The sequence below is a fragment of the Phyllostomus discolor genome, chromosome 1, assembly GCF_004126475.2.
Source record: "Phyllostomus discolor isolate MPI-MPIP mPhyDis1 chromosome 1, mPhyDis1.pri.v3, whole genome shotgun sequence".
In the NCBI taxonomy this organism is placed as follows: Eukaryota; Metazoa; Chordata; class Mammalia; order Chiroptera; family Phyllostomidae; genus Phyllostomus; species Phyllostomus discolor.
In genome coordinates, this window is record NC_040903.2 from 57,588,611 (window position 1) to 57,607,794 (window position 19,184).

Here is a 19,184-nt window from a genome sequence, read left to right on the forward strand (position 1 = left end):
AACATGTAGATGTTTTAGGTCTTTAGGTTTGACTCTGAATGAACTGAGGAACTATTGCAGGTTTTGAGCAGGAGTCATAGTAGCTGAACTAGGTTTAAAAGATTATTGGATGCTTTATTGAGAATAGACTAGGAGGCCGAGAGTGAAAAACAGACTTTTTAGAAGGTTAGCAATAATTTAATACTCAGTGGTGGTGACTCAGGCCAGGGTGATAACAATGCAAGTGGTAGAAAATGGTTGGCTCTGGATATGTTTTTAAGGTAGAATCTACAGGATTCCACAATGAGTTGAACATGAGATGTGAGGAGAGATAGAAGTCAAGAATAATTCTAAGATTTTTGTAAACTGCTGAAGATACCATGGAAAACAGTGTGGCACTTCACCAAAAGTTAAACACAAAATTACCAAAGTTAAACGCAAGTTCACTCCTCTGAATATAACCCAAAAACTGAAAGCAGCAACTCAAACACATACTGGTACATTGTGTTCATGGCAGCATTATTTACAATAGCAAAAGGTAAAACAATTCAAATGTCTGTCAACAGAGGAAGGTTAACAAAAGGTGGTATATACATACAATGTAATATTATTCAGTCACAAAAGGAAATCAAATTCTGACACATGCTGTCACATGGATGAACCCTAAAACCATCATAGTAAGTAAAATAACCCAGGCACAAAAAGACAAATAACGTATGATTCCACTCATTTGAAACACTTGGAACAGGCAAATTCATAGAGACAGAAAGTAGAATAGAGGTTACTGAGGGCTAATAGTGAAGAATGAATGGGAAGTTATTATTTAATGGACACAGAATTTTAGTTTGGGATGATGAAAAGTTCTTGAAACGGATAATGGTGATGACTGCATTACACTGTGAATGTATTTAATGTCACTGAATTGGACATTTAATAATTATGTAAATGATAAGCTTATGTTGAAGTACATTTTACCACAATAAAAAAGAATTCTTATAATAAAAAATAAATAACAACCAGAAAAGTACCAGCACAGATTCTTTGTTTAAATACTGAGAGAAGAGACAGATTTAAAAAAGGACAAAAAGAACAATCTTAACCACAAAAACTAATAAAAATTCAAATAAGTAACTCTCACAACCTCAAAGAAATTACAGAAAACATGTTCCCACTCATAAAGGTCAAAGAAAAAGATAATAGAGATGAAAGAAGAGATAAACAGAGAAAAAGATAAGATTGCCCCAAGAGAGCTGGGGGAATGGGGAGAAGAAGAAATGCATTTTTAAAGGAATATTAGAATCAACTCAAGTAGAATAAAACATGACTGAGAATAGTGCAAAGTTCATGGAATAAAGGCTTACAGGAAAAATACAAAACAAAAACGAAAATGACAAAGATATACAAATAAGTTGGAACTTTAGCAATACAGAAGAAAAAACTCAATTTATATATAATTAATGTTCCTGAAGAAAAGACAAAAAATTAAAGATATAATTTTTAAAAACTCCAGAGATAAAAGAGGTATTACATTTATATATTGAAAAATATATGATCCAAGAGAAAAAAGGGTATAGAATGCTAAATTCCAAGGTAATTCTGAGTTTAATTATTTAACTGCAAAACTAAAGAATATTATTGGCATCCAGGCAGAAAGATCAAGTCATCCATAAGTGAGAGAAATCAGGCTATTTCAAGAGCTGGAAATATTCAGACAATGAATACAAAGTTCAGAGCAATAGGAAGTGTGTCTTGAAATATTTATAGCCAAGGAAGTTATTCTTAACATATTAGAACAATGGGTAGATATTCTCAAGCATATAAGAACTCACAAACAAAACAAATTATTCTTTCACAAAACACCTGTTAACAAAACCAAGGGACAAATCAAAATGAGAGCTGAAGAATGAAGAAGCCTGATACACGTGTTAGTGGAAAACATTAAATCTATTAAATATAAAACTATGGGTGAACAACTATGTGAATTATGGTTTCAAAATTGCATATCATGTAATACTATAAACTTTAACAATTAAAAATTAGTAACTAATAAAAATCAAAGTGGGATGAGGGGGCAAAAGAAACTGTACTTGAGTTCTATTTCTTAGCTGATATAGCTGAAATCAAGTGATACTGTCTTAAGATAAAACACATAGCAAAGTAAAAAAAATTAAGCCAACTTTGTAAACATTTTATAATCTTTATTAACTTTAGAAAAGTCTTTTAGAACTAACAATGGTTATTGTAAAGATACATTTATCTAAAAAATAAGAAATAGTTTCCTTTTCACTTTAGCTTTTTGGTGAAAATAATGATTACAATTAATATTGTTATTAAAAACCTCATATTCCTATCTGTATCTCAATTAAACCATCTGTCCATTTTCTATTTCAATATGTACAGATATAGATGCATAAATAACCAAAACATATACAATGATTATTTCTAGATGATGATCTTTTATCTTTGGTTGTCTTTTATCTTTTTTTTTTATTTTCAATTTTGTTTAATGTTGGGAACTGCCCTGCCTGGTTTCAGAAACTGTATCCCCTCATGGCTAAGGCTGAGTAGAAAGACCTTGAGACTATAGGAAACAAAGTTTATCTTCCTTGTAGGAGCACCCTTCTGCCCCCTTTCTCTTTACCCTGCTTTGCCCCTGGTGGATGACTGGTTAGCCAATGACCAGTAAGATGCCTCAAAGGTGGGGTGACCTAAGACAGGCATGGTTGCAAAGGGGCCCTCAGGGAAGGACTTGGGGGGCTATAGAAAAAAGGGGTGATGGACCCTTGCCTCTTGGCTTTGACAGAGCCTGACTCCTCATTTTGTTTGCCAGAAGTCTCCTAATCTCTTGGCTGCCTTACTTCCCCTGCCTGACTTAAGCCTGAAACAATGATAGAGGGCAGTGCAGTTCTGTGCTGGAAAGGGCAGGTTTCCTAGAGTGATCAAGTCTAAGAAAGAATGCATAAAATTCTGTGAAACCTGCTTTGCTAATACCCTCAATTTAAATGATAAGGGTCCAAGCATGAAATGAGTTTGTTCCCCAGTTTTATGGCCCTTTGGCTATCTGACCCTGACTCAAAATAAGCCCTGGGAGTTCTTTGAATGTTATCTATTTGATCATTACTGCCTGACAATGATTGATGAGCTTTCCATAGATGCCCTGTATTCCTATGCAAATTAAACCCATTAAAAGCCTGTCCAGGCAAGGGTCAGGGCTGGCCCCCTCTTTCACTGACAGAGTGGCTGTGTCATCCCTTTTTCTCCACAGGATTTCTGTAGTCTGTGTGAATTTGTCTTGTCTCACCATGATGCCTCAAACACTGCAGGCCAGTGTCTGCACCAGTTCTAGTTCATAATGTGTAATTATTATATTTCACAAAAATAACAAAGTGTATTTAAAGAGGCATATAGTTTAATTGGTGTTTATTTTAGCAAAGATGGAAACAGTGTTTCTTTTCAATGAAAAACTAAAGCCAGAGGTCCAATTTTCAAGTCTTCAAGGTTCTTACAGTTTATTAAAATTCTTTTAGCCATCTATGTCCCTTTTGGAGAAGTGTCTATTCGGGTCCTTTTCCCATTTTTTTCTTTTTTTAATTGTATTTTTTCCATTATCATTTATCCCACTTATACCCTCTTCCACCTCTACCCATCCCCTCACCCCCAAAATCACCAGATTGTGTCCCTGTCCATGAGTCCTTTTTCCTTTTTGCTAGAATCCTCTACCTCATAAACTTACCCCGCTCCCCAGAGCTATCAGCCTGCTCTCTATCTATGAGTCTGTCTCTCTTTTGCTTGTTAGTTTAGTTTGCTCATTAGATTCCACATATGAGTGAAATTGTATGGTATTTGTCTTTCTCTCACTGGCTTGTTTCACTTAGCATAATGTTCTCCAGGTCCACCCACACTGGCACAAATGGTAATTTTTCTTCCTTTTTACTTTGCCCATTTTTTAATTGGATTGTTTGTGGGGTTTTTATTTTTGGTGTTGAATTTTTTAAGTTCTCTATAAGTTTTGGGTATTACCCCTTACCATATGTATCATTGGCTAATATGGTCCCCCATTCACGGGGTTGTGTTCATTTTGTTGATGTTTTTCTTTGATGTGCAAAAACTTTTTAGTTTGATGTAGTCCCACTGATCTATTATTTCTTTTGTTTCCCTAGCCTGAGGAGATATATCAGAAAAAGATATTGCTATGAGAAATATCCAAGATTTTACAGCCCATGTTTTTCTTCCAGGAGTTTAATGTTTTATCATAAATGAATTTATACAATGTTTTTTTCTGCATCTGTTGATATGACCATGTGATTTTTAACCTTCATTCTCTTTATGTGGTATATCACATTTATTGATGTGCAGATACTGTACCAACCTTGCATCCCTAGAATAGACATTTCTCCAAAGAGGGTATGTGTATATATATATATATATTCAATAGACATATGAAAAGATGCTCAATATCATTAATTATCAAAGAAATTAAAAAGAAAACCACAATGATGTTTCACTTCCCACCTGTCAGAATGCCTACACTCAATAAATCAACAAATACATGTTGGTGAGGATAAAGTGAAAAGGAAACCCTTGTGCACTGTTGGTGGGAATGCAGATTGATGCAGCCACTATGGAAAACAGTATGGAGCTTCCTCACAAAATTAAAACTGAACTTCCATATGACCCAGTGATTCCACTTTTGGGAATATATCCAAAGAAACCCAAAACACCAATTCAAAAGAATATATGCACCCCTCTGTTCCCTGTAGCATTATTTACAATAGCCAAAATTTGTAAGTAACCTAAGTACCCATAAGTAGATAAGTGAATAAAAAAGCTGTGGTACATTTACACAATGGGATGCTACTTGGACGTAGAAAAAGAAATCTTACCTTTTGCAATAGCAGGGAAGGACCTGGAACATACTGTGCTAAGTGAAATAAGCCAGTCAGAGAAAGACAAGTACCATATGATTTCACTTTTATGTGGAATCTAAGGAACACAATAAACTAACAAACAAAATAGAAACAGACTCATAGATACATAAATCAGACTGGTAGCTGTCAGAGGGGAGGGCAGTTGAAGGGCTGGGTGAAAAAGCGGGGGAGGTTAATGAAAAACCCATAGGACCCATAGACAGACAACAGTATGGTGATTTCCAGAGATAAAGAGGGATGAGGGAGGTAGGAGAGGGTATAGGAGGGATAAATAGTGATGGAAGGAGACTTGACTTTGGGTGGTAAACACACAATAGGGTATATAGATGACGTATTATAAGATTGTACACCCAAAATATATACATAATTCTATTACCCAATGTCACCAGAATTCAATAAAAAATTTTTAAAACTCTTTTAGCTAAAGAAGAATTAACAGTCAATCCCTGACACATCAATGATCCAAGACCTCTAACCAAATACTGTAGAATATGCATACCAGATAGCTTCTGTACCTTACCTGTACGCAACCACTCCACCAACAATCTGACTTCTCTTTAGTGGACTGATAGGGAAGAGGAGCACAGAAACTAGTGGATAGGTGCAACTGCACAGGCTACAGGATATTTACAACCATTTCCCTTATTCTTCTAACCTATCTTATCAAAGAGAGCAAAATGTTTTCTCCTCACAGTCTTCAAACTCCCTTGAATAAATGGATCTAGTTCTTTGATATCTTTTGATCTCTATATTTTAGCTAAAATTCATGAAATCCTCTAGCAATTTGGGGATTAAGTGTCTTCTATTCCCATACTCTCTGAACTATCTTGTCATGAAACAACTACTGTTTTCCTGATAGTATTTTTAGCACATGAGTATTGAACTTACCTTCCAGTTTTTTCTCTCTTTTGCTCTGGTATCAATCCAAATAGACCTAATGTCACCAAGTAGATAAACCTAAGGGTGAAATTTTAGATTTGACAAGAAATCTTATAAAAAAATCTCCTTATGAGTTATTCTTTGATAACTGAGGTCTGAGAAACATGGCATAGTTGTTAATTTGGGACATTTCTTCCCTATTTTTGTCACAATGGATATGAGTCTGTCTCAGAACTGAATTGCTATCATTTCTCCCTAAAAGGAAACAGGGCTCTTTGGAGAAAAGGCTGATCCCAGGGTTGGGATGGGAAAAGTATATTCTGTTGTACTAGAAAGCAGGAAGTACTCAAGGAATGAGTCATATCAAAAGAATGCAGGGGCTAGCTTGAACAGGCTCCTACTGGGTTAATTTGAGAATCAAAATAATAACAGTAATGGGTTAAAATCCTGGCTGCTTTAGCTATAGTCTCATGGTTTCGCTCTCTGTCCACTTTTAACTCTTTTTCCTTTAATTCCTTCCCTTTAAGCTGTAGGCATGAAAGCAATATGCTCTTGTTTTTCCTCTGCTTCTGGATGATGCACATGTTCTACACTGGAGTGAAAAAATATGATTTTTAGCTTTAGGCTTTGGGGTGATCATAGAAAAAGTTGTCTCTTAACTGACTTGAGTTCTGCACCACTGAAAACAACCTGTTATGGGGTTAATCATTTGGTTGAAAAAAGTGTCATTTTTGTAGGTAAAACTGTTGAATATCATATTGTTCAATAACATAATTCAGCCAACCTTACAGGAGTTTTAAATTGGGACTCAGAGCCAAACCTCAAGAAATCTTAAATTGTTACTTGTGCCTTTTATTTCCTAGATGATAAAGGGTGACTGACCACAGAGCTTCTGACTACACTGCATAATGCCATCTGAATCTTACATCCATGCCATCTATCAGAAGTACTGTCACAGAGTGAAGAGTGAAGAGTGAAGACAGTGGTAGACCAGGAGTCAAAAGACTCAATTCTATTCTTAAGACTCTCATTACCTAGTGAGAAAAGTTGGATGAGGTGTAACATCTCTCAGCCTGTTTCAGTTGCAAAACAGAGGCTGAATAAAGACTAAGTTGTCTCTGCTGTTCCTTCCAGTTCTAATATTTTACAATTATTTTCTAGGACCTGAAGAGGTAGGAGTTGGGGCAAGTTCTGTATATACTTAACTATATTTATAAATGTACTGGTGTCCTTTAGAGACACATCAGCCAACCAAGCAGATAATCAAGGTTGAAGGGAAAAATCTACATTAGCAGAAACCCTTGGTTTTAGTCAAGTCAAAAGCAAAATTCCAGACTTCATGTTACTTAATACATTTTTACGACTCTACAAAAGTTAATTTTTGTGTAATTTAACAAGAAAAATGTACTTTGGTTGATTTTTAAAGTTCTTTTTGCTTTCTTTTATAAATTTTATGAAAGTTTTAAGTGATTGTGGAGACTACAATCACTTAATTGTTCACAAATGTATGGACTTCAAATCATGAGTCGCTTGAGAATCTGTAAGAAATGTTTTAAATCCTTTGGCTCTGTGCTATCCAATTATAACAATGCTAAATTTAGTAAGATTTTGGTTTGTCCTCATCTGCACAGTGATGATAATGTCTAATTTGGACTTTTCAATATAAGCATTGTTACAAAATTGTCTGTAGTCTAATATTGCTTAGAAAAGGCAAAAATAACCTTAATTCCTGCAAATCTGAACAACAATATGCAGCCTAAAAAGAAGAAAAGGCTCATTGCATAACAACTCAGTAGAACAGTGACTATCCCCACAGCCTCCTTCCAAGGAGTTACCCAGCCCTAAAAATAATTCTGCTTTATTCAAGTATACTTTTTTCAAAAACAGTAACCCCCAGTAAAAGTTTCATGAGCAATTTGGTATAGATCATTCCACGAACAAAGAAAGTAGTTAAGATATTTAACGAGTTAGAAATGTACAGGTCACATTTACACTGTTAAGTAATTAGAACTTTTGTCTATATTAGGTTTACTCTAATTACCTTTATTGATTAATACAGAGATCCTCCTTGTAAAAAAAACTCAAGCCAAAAGCTATAAATTTAATTTCTGTGAAACCCAAGGAAACCAAAGAACCCTGAATAACCAAGTTAGCCTTCTTGTCAGAAATGCTTCATGCACGTACACTCATGCATGTCACGTATACACACTCTATGTAGCCAGACTTTCCTGTCAATTTCTGAGATGTCATCAACTCATCCTCTCACCTGAAATAAAATTGCTTTCTGGACTCAACCAATAGTATATCTTAACCTCCTTTCTCCCCCTATATCTTATGCTACATCCAAAATCTTTATTAATTTGGCCCTTTCTATCTTCAGAGAACAGACATTAATCTTATTGAAACCAAGGTACACAGTAAGAATTTGAGAGCTATACATTAATATCTCAAGCAGTTACAGAGAGAATTTATATTGTAAAAGATGAAATAGAAAGCTAGTTAAGCATAAAGTCAACATAATAAGGTATCCTAATGTTTCTGGGACAAAATTGTTTTGGTAAGTCTTCTTTTCTGTTTTTTTTTCTCACAGACATATTACGATTATCAAGCATAAATGCTACCTTTTTATCCCTTTGAAGTTTCCATTTTTCTCTGCATCTGATATCGTCATAGATACAGGTATATCAGGTATATTTCAAAACTGGATTCCAGTCAATGAAAGGATCTCTAATAATTGCCTTGAACATTCAGTAGCTTAATATTTACTATTTTTTGAAATGTCCTTCTTTTCTACAGTACTTCTTCCATGTAAAAGGCTTTAAATTTCTTCTATAGACTTTAGATACATGCTGATTAATATGACCACTTAATCTGAATGAATAGGAATCATACATAAAAATAAACCAAACTGTAAACCTCAAAATAACATTAAAAAGTGTTTTTATTGACTAACTGCAAGCACTGCATAAGTAATAAGGACCATCATTCTTAGGCTTTCACAATCAAGCAGATTCTTTGATGGTTACATCCACAGGGTAAAAGTCACTAGTTTAGGGTACAGATCTAAGTGTATCCAGTATAGCCTCATTCATAAGTCCACTGCATACTGACTGCGCTTTGGCTACAGTGACAGGCACTGAGTAAGTGTTGCAGACACAACAGTGAGCAAAATGGAAACAGGCCCTTCCTTTCACAGAACTACAAATTGTTTAGAAGAATGACACTGATCAAATATTTGCCCTATAGAGTATATAGTTACAAAATGAGATAAGTGTTGTCAAGAAAAAGAGCAAGATTCCATGAGAAGTTATTATAAGGAATTTGACTCAGGTTGGGGGTGTCAAGAAAAACTTTCCTGAGAAAGTGATACTTAAGTAAATTCTAAGGGATGACTAGATGTTAATTAGGCAAAGGAATTAGTGAGAAGGGGTAAAGAAAAGTAAGAGAAAGACTTTAAAACTGAAGGGAAGGCATGTGAAAAGTTCCCATGACAAGAGGCATATTAGTTTCCTATTGTTGCTATAACATATTACTTCAAATTTAGTGGCCAAAGCAACACAGATTTATTATCATATGGTTCTGGAGGTCAGAAGTCTGAAATGGATCATGGAGCTTCTTGTAAAGGCTTAAGGATGTGTTCATGGAGTGTTCCTTGTAAAGGCTTAAGGAAGAATCTGTCTCCTTGCCTAGTCCAGCTTCTATAGGCTGCCACATTCCTTGTCTTATGGCATGGGTGTCAAACTCATTTTCACCGGTGGCCACATCAGCCTTGAAGTTGCCTTCAAAGTACCGAAATAATTTTAGGACTGTATAAATGTAACTACTCCTTAACTCTTAAGGAGTTGAAATTACATTTGGCCCTTTGAAGGCAACCACAAGGCTGATGTGGCCCCCTGGTGAAAATGAGTTTGACACTCCTGACTTATAGCCTCTTTCATCCGTCTTCAAAGCCAGAATTAGCCAGCCCAATTTTTTCATGAAGCTATCTCTTTGGTTCTCTTTCTTCTGTTTTTCTGTTTCACTTAGATCCTCCAGCCAATCCAGATAATCCAGGATAATCTCTACATCATGAAATCCTTAATTAATCACATTTGCAATGTCCCATTTAGCATGTAAGGTACCATATTCACAGGTTCCAAGGATTAGAACTGTGGATGTCTTTAAGGAGCCATTACTGTGGTCACCATAAGAGAACCATGTTTCATTTAATAATTGAAAAAAGGTCAGGGTGCTGAGTGCATAAAGTGAGGAAAAAAGTGGTATTGGATGAGGCTGGAGAGGTGGGCAAAGGCCACATTATTTATAACATCATAAACCATGTCAAGAGTTTTTAATCCTTATTCTAAGAACACTGGGAAGCTATAAAAGGGGTGACAGATTAAACCTGGTATTTTAAAATATCTTTCTGGCCACTGGGTAAAAAAGGCATTTTAAAATAGCATAGGTTCAGGAAAAAGATGATAGCAACACCAGCAACAGATGATTAAGATTATTATTCAAGTCACTAAAGTCACTTCAGATCATTCACTTTCTAATTGGGTAGTTCTATGACTTCGGTTTAATACCTGCCTGGTAGTTCTATGGGGAAGATAAAACATTATGGTGCACAGCACGCTACTCATACAGGAACAGTACCAGGCATGCAATGTAGTCTTTGTGTTATTATATTGTTTCTACTGTTACTATGTAGAACTCTATGCTAGTAAATAAGAAAACTTATTTAATAAAATAAATATGTATAATGGGTAAAATAAATCAGTATAAAAATAATGTAATTTGATTAAAAAAGTAAACACTTATTGTACTTAAATAAATTTCTATTTTTAAAAAGAAATAAAAAATGTAACTCAGGAAGTAGAAACCCAGAATAGATTAAGAATGCTTGTGAACACTGAGTGAGGGAAGAGAACTTGAAGGTACTGGAGGGTATGGGAACCGAATCATGTTGAGCTTTTGAGGCCATTCTAAAAATTTTGGCCTTTACTGTAAGTAAAATGGGGAACCTTTGGAGAGTTTGAGAAGAGGAATGCCATAGTCTAACTTTGGTATTAGACTGATATTTTGAAAGTAGACAGATTGTAGGGGTAAGCATGGAGGAAGAGAATGATGTTTCATTTCCTGGATTAGGTAGGTGTCTTTCCTAAGTGCCTCTGCAATATCCTGCCCTTACTATAGGCTTAGCTTTTTGTCACATTGTATTATAATTTTCTGTAATTATTCATTTCCCTCTTTAAATTGTAAGTTTCTTGAGAGAGAAATCAAGTTTATCTTCTCACCCTGTATTTCTAGAAACTAGCATAGTGCTTGACATACAATTACTGCTGAATACAAACTGGTTGCATTAAATTAGTAAAATCAGGCAGAACATGCTACTAGTGAGATAGGGAGAGTCTGTTGTGATTATCTATGCCACTAGCACCACACATATATTTATTTTATTATGCTTGTTTTTCTATGTAATTATTTGTAATTTTCCAGCATTAACTAGTTGGTGTTTCTCAAGGTTCTGATTTAAGGACAGGGGAAAAGAAGGAGGAAATGAACATTGATATGTGTATAACCAAGCACGACTTCCATATGGTAGTTCACTGAAGCATTTAACTCTCCTTACAAACTTGGAAAGAAACATATAATTAGCTCTGTTTTACAAGAGGAAACCACAGTTTAGGAATGCTAAGTTACTTATCAAAGGTTACCCAAAAGGTAAGAGCCAGGGTTGAAATATCTGTAAAGCCCTCATTTCTCAATCTATATATAAATAGATTATAAACAACAAAAAATAAATGGATACTTTTAAAATACAAATATGTTCCTTACCGGAAAGTATAGAAGCAGAGACCCAAAAAGGATTGTTTCCAACAGGATAAGGCCCGATGCCCTGATGCTCTAGAAAACAAAATGAAAATGTCATTGTTAGGCTTACATTTCTAGACATGGGAGAATTTATGCTATTGAGACAATGGCTCAACCAGTTGATCAGCATTCTGTGAAGGAAAATAAATGAAAACTGGCTCACATTAGACAGGAGAACTTAACTACAACATGAACAACAACCGACTACAAAGGTAATGGCAAACTTAATATTGCCAGTGCCTTCATGGAATTTTCTTCTCTAAAATTTGAATCATTGAACAGACTAAACATCTGAGAACACTATCTAGAAAATCCTTTCAATCCAACCAATTCACAGACACAGGAGATTTTGACTGTATTCCTGAAACACCAACCACAAGTGTATATTGAATTCTATCCCTAAGCCATTTTACAAATATCTCCATAATGGTTTGAGTGAATAAAACAAACATATGCACAAGATCTTGTCATCTCAGTGGTAAAATATAGTGCCCAAACTCACTAACAGAGCTCCACTATGTAAATAATAGAAATCACATTAAATAGCAGAGGAATCTCACCTTGTAAACATGCTTAAACTATTCTCAACTCAAAATTCAAAAGAATACATTGATTTTCAAATAAATTTCCTGAATATCTAAGTTTGCTAAGATGTTTTATTATATTCAAAATAGCATTGTCTTCCCAAAACAAAATGCTTAGAGCTGCGGCAAGAAATAAAACCAACCAATCACTTTTCTCCCCTAATAATAAATTTTATTTTGACTAGTTTTAATATCAATATGGGGTAAATATACTGACCAAGAATACAAACATAAAAACAGGTTGCTCGAGAGACCCAATGTTTTCACTAAATACAACATAAAATATATATACCAATTACATCTGGTGCAAATATGTCACCTTAATAGGAAAATAATTTGAAGTAGTAGTAATTAGTTTTTTAACAACAAAAGAAGCGGAAAAGCCAATCTACAAGAGTATATTGCTTAGAAAGAAATGTTAGCTAAATGGATAGCTAGAGAAAGAAAATTCTATTCCTTTTCCAAAATCCTGTTATGACATTGTTAATACACAGTAATTACTTAATGTAATCTCTGAAAAGAACTCAGAGCTGTTATTAATTTAAGAATTTGGGGATGGAAAAACAAGTTTAGTCAGTGAACAGACTTGAATATTCAAGTGGCTTCTCACTATTGGTCATTATTTTAGCTAGCATTTACTGAAAAGATCATTTCTATCAGCAAGCCTTGAAGTGGGTTCTGTGATGGCAGAATTTCCAAGATGGCAAATTCTATTCATACCTAATTGTGACTAACCTATGATTTATTTTTTAAACTTTCCAAGAAAATGACACTGAGAGTAAGAGTCCAAAATACTACAGAAGATTGCTTGTAAGACAATCTATAATGTTTGAAAAAAAGGGATATGAAAAGAAGCCTCAAGGCTTACTGGAAATAGCAGATTTTGCAGTTAACTTCATCTCAGTTTGAATTATAAAACAACCACTTAGAGTTAGGCTATTTTGAAATTCAATGGCCTCACCCATAAAATGGATTTCTTAATCTTGCCTTATTAAATCTGACAGTATAAAGGCATATATATTGATAAAATATAAAGTATACAAAGTGGCTAGCATCATGCCAGATACTTAAGGAGGTATTTATTATTCAAGGTAGAAAACAGCACCCAGATGAAAAATTTGAAAACCACAGAGGAATAAATAAATAGTAGTCAAAATTTTTTAATGCTGGAATACAAAATGACCCTAGAGGCCTAGAGGAGCAAAAAGCCTTGGGGTAGGGAACTCAGCAATTCTTTCTTTAGGGCCAGTAGGTTCTTAGCTGTGTTACAACCATAGGAGCCACATAACACCTCTGGTAGTGGCGCATGCTTTTCTGTATTCTCAGGGCAAATAACCTGTCTCCTTTTCATTTGGAAATGTTGAGCAATCTTCTTAACATTTCATTGCCTTTTTCTTGGCTGGGCAGAAGAGCCTATAATTTCAAATTATAAGCTGAAATTCCACTGAGTAGTTCCATAATCAAATGGAAGGCCTATTAAAAAATGTGGAAATTTCCTTTCAAAATATTCTTGGGCGGAGCTGGCTGCATGGCCTCATAGAATGAGTGGATATCTAATAAGTAAGACTTTCCTTAGGGATAAAGAAAACCTCATGCCTCCTGAAATATTTCCCCATTTTCTTATTGGTACTGGAAATTCTTTTAACTACAACAAAGGCTTTTATTTTCATACTTGGTGCCAAGGATAAATATGTAACTAATACACTGAATTCATTTCAAAGTGAAGAACTGGAATCCTTTCCTTACAATTGAAGTTATATGATAGGAAGGGGAGAGAAGGCACTAAGTATGTATGGGAGAGCTGAGGGATTGAAAAATGTAGATGAATGTGTGAGAAAAAAATCAAAATAATAAAGGCATCTCCTTTGCAGTTCTGTCCGAGACACAAGTGGTGGTATGGAACTCTCTTTAACCAGAGTTACTAACAGGGAAACTTGAAAAACTTTCTTGAAGATGAACAATATACAGTATTATACTACTTATATAAAACACATACACACAAATCAACACAATAAATTTTCTCTAGATATATACAAATATATCAATATGGGTCTGGAAGATACATATCAAACTGATAACCACATTTTTTTTCCTAGAGAAGTGAATAGATTTGGAAATATTCTGTATATATTTTAATTTCTTTTGAGGTATAATCATATATTGCTGCATAATATACATGTTAATAATTAATAAAATAAAAAGAACTCATCTAAAATGTGTCAACTGAACCAGACAATTCTATATTAGGTATCATAATATACAAGGAAGTCTAAGCAAAATCTTTCCTAACTAATATCTATTTAATAAGTTTCTATTCAGTATCAAGTATACTTATAAAATTATCAAACACTATATTTATACTTACAGATGAATAGAAAACTGAGGGAGTTATCTTTCAGCCTAACTTGATAAAGTCTAATAAATATAATTCTATAAATATAATTAGAAAATAGAGGTGAATGGATTCCACCTCTGTTTCACATTCCCCATTTCTTAAACTTTCAGAACTTATGAAGATTTATAACAGTCAGATAAACCTGTGGACCAAGGAAAAGGATTAATCTTATTGTACCAATTTTATCAAATTATGTTAAAGTCAATTTCTAAATTCTATAATCTTTGGATACAAAGTATAAAGGCATAAAGCACAGCTAAATATAAAGGCACAGCTATCACAAGATTTGCCTAGGGACGTAAGCACCCAGAGGACAAAAGAAGTAATAATGGTAAGAATGCTGAAGTTTAAATTTTTTTAAAGTATCATTATTTTATTTTTTTAAAGATTTTATTTATTTATTTTTAGAGAGGGAAGGGAGGAACAGAGGGAGAAACATCAAGGTGTGGTTGCTGGGGGGCATGGCCTGCAACCCAGGCATGTGCCCTGACTGGGAATTGAACCTGCGATGCTTTGGTTCTCAGCCTGCGCTCAATCCACTGAGCTATGCCAGCCAGGGCTTAAATTTTTTTTAATAATCAAAATGGCTTGTTGTTATTTCCTTGATTTTATATGGACCAATTACTTCATTTATTTTTTTAACATTTTTTATCATTGGGGAAATTAATGTATATCTTGCTAAAACAGTGCAGCTATTTTGGATCATAGTTGATTTCTTCAGCCTTGTTACAATTAAAATGTCTTTCTATTATAGAGGAATCTTTGAGCATGAAGATATTTTGTATATAGCTGAACCTCAGAATGTATCATAAAAATATAAGAAAGCAACAGAGTAAGGTTCTGAAAGGAATGAACTAGCATGGGTTTGGATGATTAACCAAGACTCTATAAATCTTTATTATTTACAAAAACAGGAGAACAGACCCATGAGCTATATTTTTGGTTTTAATATTTCTATTTCTATAAAGTAATTCATGGACAGAAAAATTACAAATGAAACCTGACAAACACCTGATTAAATTACTGCACAATAATAAATTGGAAGCAGGATGTAAAAGGTGTCGTGAAGAGAATCCTAGCACTGAGAGGTGGGAGGACATTATTTTTCAACAATTCTATTTGCAATTATCTAGAAAGTTGAATACAGACTCTATCAGTAGTTTGTGTTAAGAAAATCTGTGATGAAATATCAAAAAACCAAGTGGATTTAGAAAAATTTGTCACAAAACAATTTCCTAAAATGTGGTCAGTTAAAACCAATATCAGTTTATCAGAAAAAATTACCAGCAATAAAATATCAAAAAAGCAGAGGAAAATGACCAGGACAGAGATTCCCAAAGTTAGATATAAATAATTCAGAGAATTAAACATTTGTGAAATAAAACACAGGGACTTTATATACAGATGGTTCGGAATCTCATAACTGGTCATTGCTTAAGACTATAAGCTTCAGTCTTCATTTATAAACGTGTTTGAACAATGCTCACTTCGTAGTACTGTTGTAAAGAGTGATGATAATGCTGCCCGGCAAAGGACAGGCACTCAGTCAATGGTAGTTCAGCATCAGTCTTTCACGCACAGATAGAGGATGTGAGGTCAACAGGCTATCTAAACTCATTCAGCCGATGAGTGAACGAACAAGGACCTGTCATCCCTGGCAGCTGATTGCCAAGTCACTGTGATTTCCTCTGTATGTCCAACCTGACCCTCAGTTGTGTCCATACCCGAACTAAAGGGAAAAGAACTGTAACTTATAGTATAATAACAAAAACATACAGCACTACTAGAGTATTTAAAAATAAACCACCAGTAAAGGGTTTGGTGCAGATGTTATAAAAACATTTACTAGTGAATTTTAAATTCTTGAAAGTTTTATGTAAAATGTTAAAAGATATTGTCACATCGCCATTAACTAAGAATTCTTTCTAATATCTAAGACTTTACAAGAATGTCTGTTTTCCACATGGTATAGTCATTTCTAGTGGGGCTATTTCAGATCTTTTGGAAAAATAAGTTTATCCAACACTAATGTCCAGAGTGACTTATACATATTTTCATATTCTTTAAAACAGTATAGCACACTAAATAAAGAGAAAAATGAATGACATTTTATACTTGTGAATTTAGAAATAACAAGTCATTCATTATTAATATTATTTACCATTTACTGCTGGACAGACACTCTTCATGGTTGCTTTTGCAGAATTTACACGAGATGCTTGCCAATTCACTTTGCTTTGTCTCAGATAATGTGAACACAAAGATATTCCTGCTAGTGTCTCATCTTTCAAAAGTTCAGTGCCTGACTTCAGGGCTTAAAGTTGCTGACTCTCACTGCAGCTTCAGAGATGCAGAATAACTTAGATTCATAAGAGGGAAAATTTTGAACAGCCTTACTTAACCAAGTTCATACTGTGTGCTTATGTCCAAAATAATTTAATACCAAAGCACTTCCTGTCAGACTTCTTCCCATCTCTCAGCTCCTTTCCTCTGCTAAGATGAGACTAGAATGCATTCCTAAAATGTGGATGATTGTGTCCTTATTTGTCCTCATTTTTCCCATGATTTCTTTGCAAAAATATGCAAAAATACCTGCTACTTCTCTGTAATCTATTTAAAACTTTCAATTCCCCTTTTCTTCCAATACTACAATAGTAAATAGAGTAACTCATATTTCACTTAATGCAGAAAAATTCTCTAAGTATCAAAATGTATACAGAAGTGAACAAAACATACTGATATTTTACAAATAGAATCTTGCCTTGGGAAGAATTACTGTACATCCTTAAATAAAGTGGCATGAAATTACTTAAACAAAATATGCCATTTGCTTAGATTTCAATGATTGATTAAAGACTATTAAGATTAATTGATATATTTTCAAGTAAAAAGATCACTGAAATAATAAATTCTACCTCTTGTAAAAATCCTAATGGAATGATAATAATTAAAATGTAAAATATTATGTACTTTAAAATTTGACATTAAAGAGATAAAATATGTTGCATACTTTTTCAAATATCACTCTTTGTTACACTTGAGATAAACTCAAATATTTAGTTTAACATCAATATTTTTAACACAAATATACTTTTTACTTGCAGAAATTCAAGAGACTTCACAAATCATTGCTTGGTTTTATCTGATTACTAAGTAGAAACAGATCTAAGCAAACTTTCTTTATTGTTTGAATATTATCTAATCTCTAATTTTTTTTCTTTTTAAATTTGGTATGTTAAAAACTGTGTTCTGCAAAGTAACTATTCTACAATACTACTGCTAACTCATAGGCAATAGAACCCCTCAAATGTTACAAAGGCAATATCACCATCCCCTCAGTCTTCTGAAACAGCGAAAAAAATGTGAGAACAGAAACAGAATTACTCAGAACTGTTAAGCTTGTCTTTAACACATTGTCTGTCTTCTATAGCATGTTTGGTAGTATATGGAATGATTAGACAATGTGTAAAACAAAGAAACATTTCATACTTTGATATGTGGAGACAGTATAAACATTTTAGGACTTGTTTATATGCTTTATTTTATATTCTACATTTTAACACAAAAAGGTTTCATTTCCAAAATATGATGAGCATGTCAGTGAGTAAACTAATAGGTGATTTAAAGAGGTGTAAAAGATGCCCCCTACCTGAAAGAAGAGCAAGCAGTTCAGAAATTTAAAATAGCAATGTTAAACTTGATAAGCAAAAAAAAGAGTAGATTTTAAAATGTTGTGGGGAAACAATTGCTACTTAAATGCAAAGATGATGTATGTAGGAGACCATTCTGCATGGTGTGGGCCCAGCTCCCACTTGGAGATGCACAGGACCCATGCCCACAGATTGGTTCTCCTGTGGGGAATCAGGCCTGCAATGTACCTAGGCCACTATGAGCCTTGCTTTTTGCTAAAATTCCCTCACCCTGAGTTGAGGACATTTACTGCAAAGCAGCTTCCTAAAAAATCATGCTAAACTTTCCAAGGATGAGTAGTTACATGGTCCAACTACTTTTGCCTTTTCATTTGCAAATATTCCTCTTCTGTGATGCGATTAGCAGCATTGGCTCCTTTGTTTTCTGTAAAAGGTAACCACCTACAGCGAACCTGTGCATAGTTAATGAGGACCTTCTTGTAGTGTGCCCAGTAAGACTATAAAAGCTCATTGGAACAAGGGCTGAGGCTTTTTGCTCTCCTTTTGAGAGAAAAGCCATGCTGTCCCTTTTCCTCCACCAGATTCGTGTGAATGTCTCATTTCATCCATAATGATGCAGACCCCACAAGCCTGGGTCCACATCAGATGGAGACAGGAATTCAAAATTCAATCTTTAAAATCATATAAACATTTCCTGATTGTATGGAGTAAATTGAATTCTTACTTTTCCCAAACTTGAGAGCATTAAGAAGAACCAATAAATAGTTTTCATTATGGGTTGTTATTATGGAATTTAGTCCATATGGAGTTTATTATTATTTTTTATTTTTATTGTTGTTCAGTTACAGTTGTGCCCATTCCCCCCCCCCCCCAATTACTCTCCTCACTCTGTGGAGTGTATTATTTTTAAACATGT

At 34.2% G+C, this 19,184-nt stretch overlaps 1 protein-coding gene across 1 annotated transcript in view; it reads right to left on the bottom strand.

Annotated features, from left to right (window-relative positions):
* GPR158 (G protein-coupled receptor 158) overlaps positions 1-19,184 on the bottom strand; it is a 366,089-nt gene that overhangs the window by 99,997 nt on the left and 246,908 nt on the right. Inside the window, exon 5 of the mRNA XM_028506632.2 lies at positions 11,604-11,672. Within this exon, the coding sequence (XP_028362433.1) occupies positions 11,604-11,672 (69 nt within the window). The remainder of the gene's footprint in view (positions 1-11,603; positions 11,673-19,184) is intronic.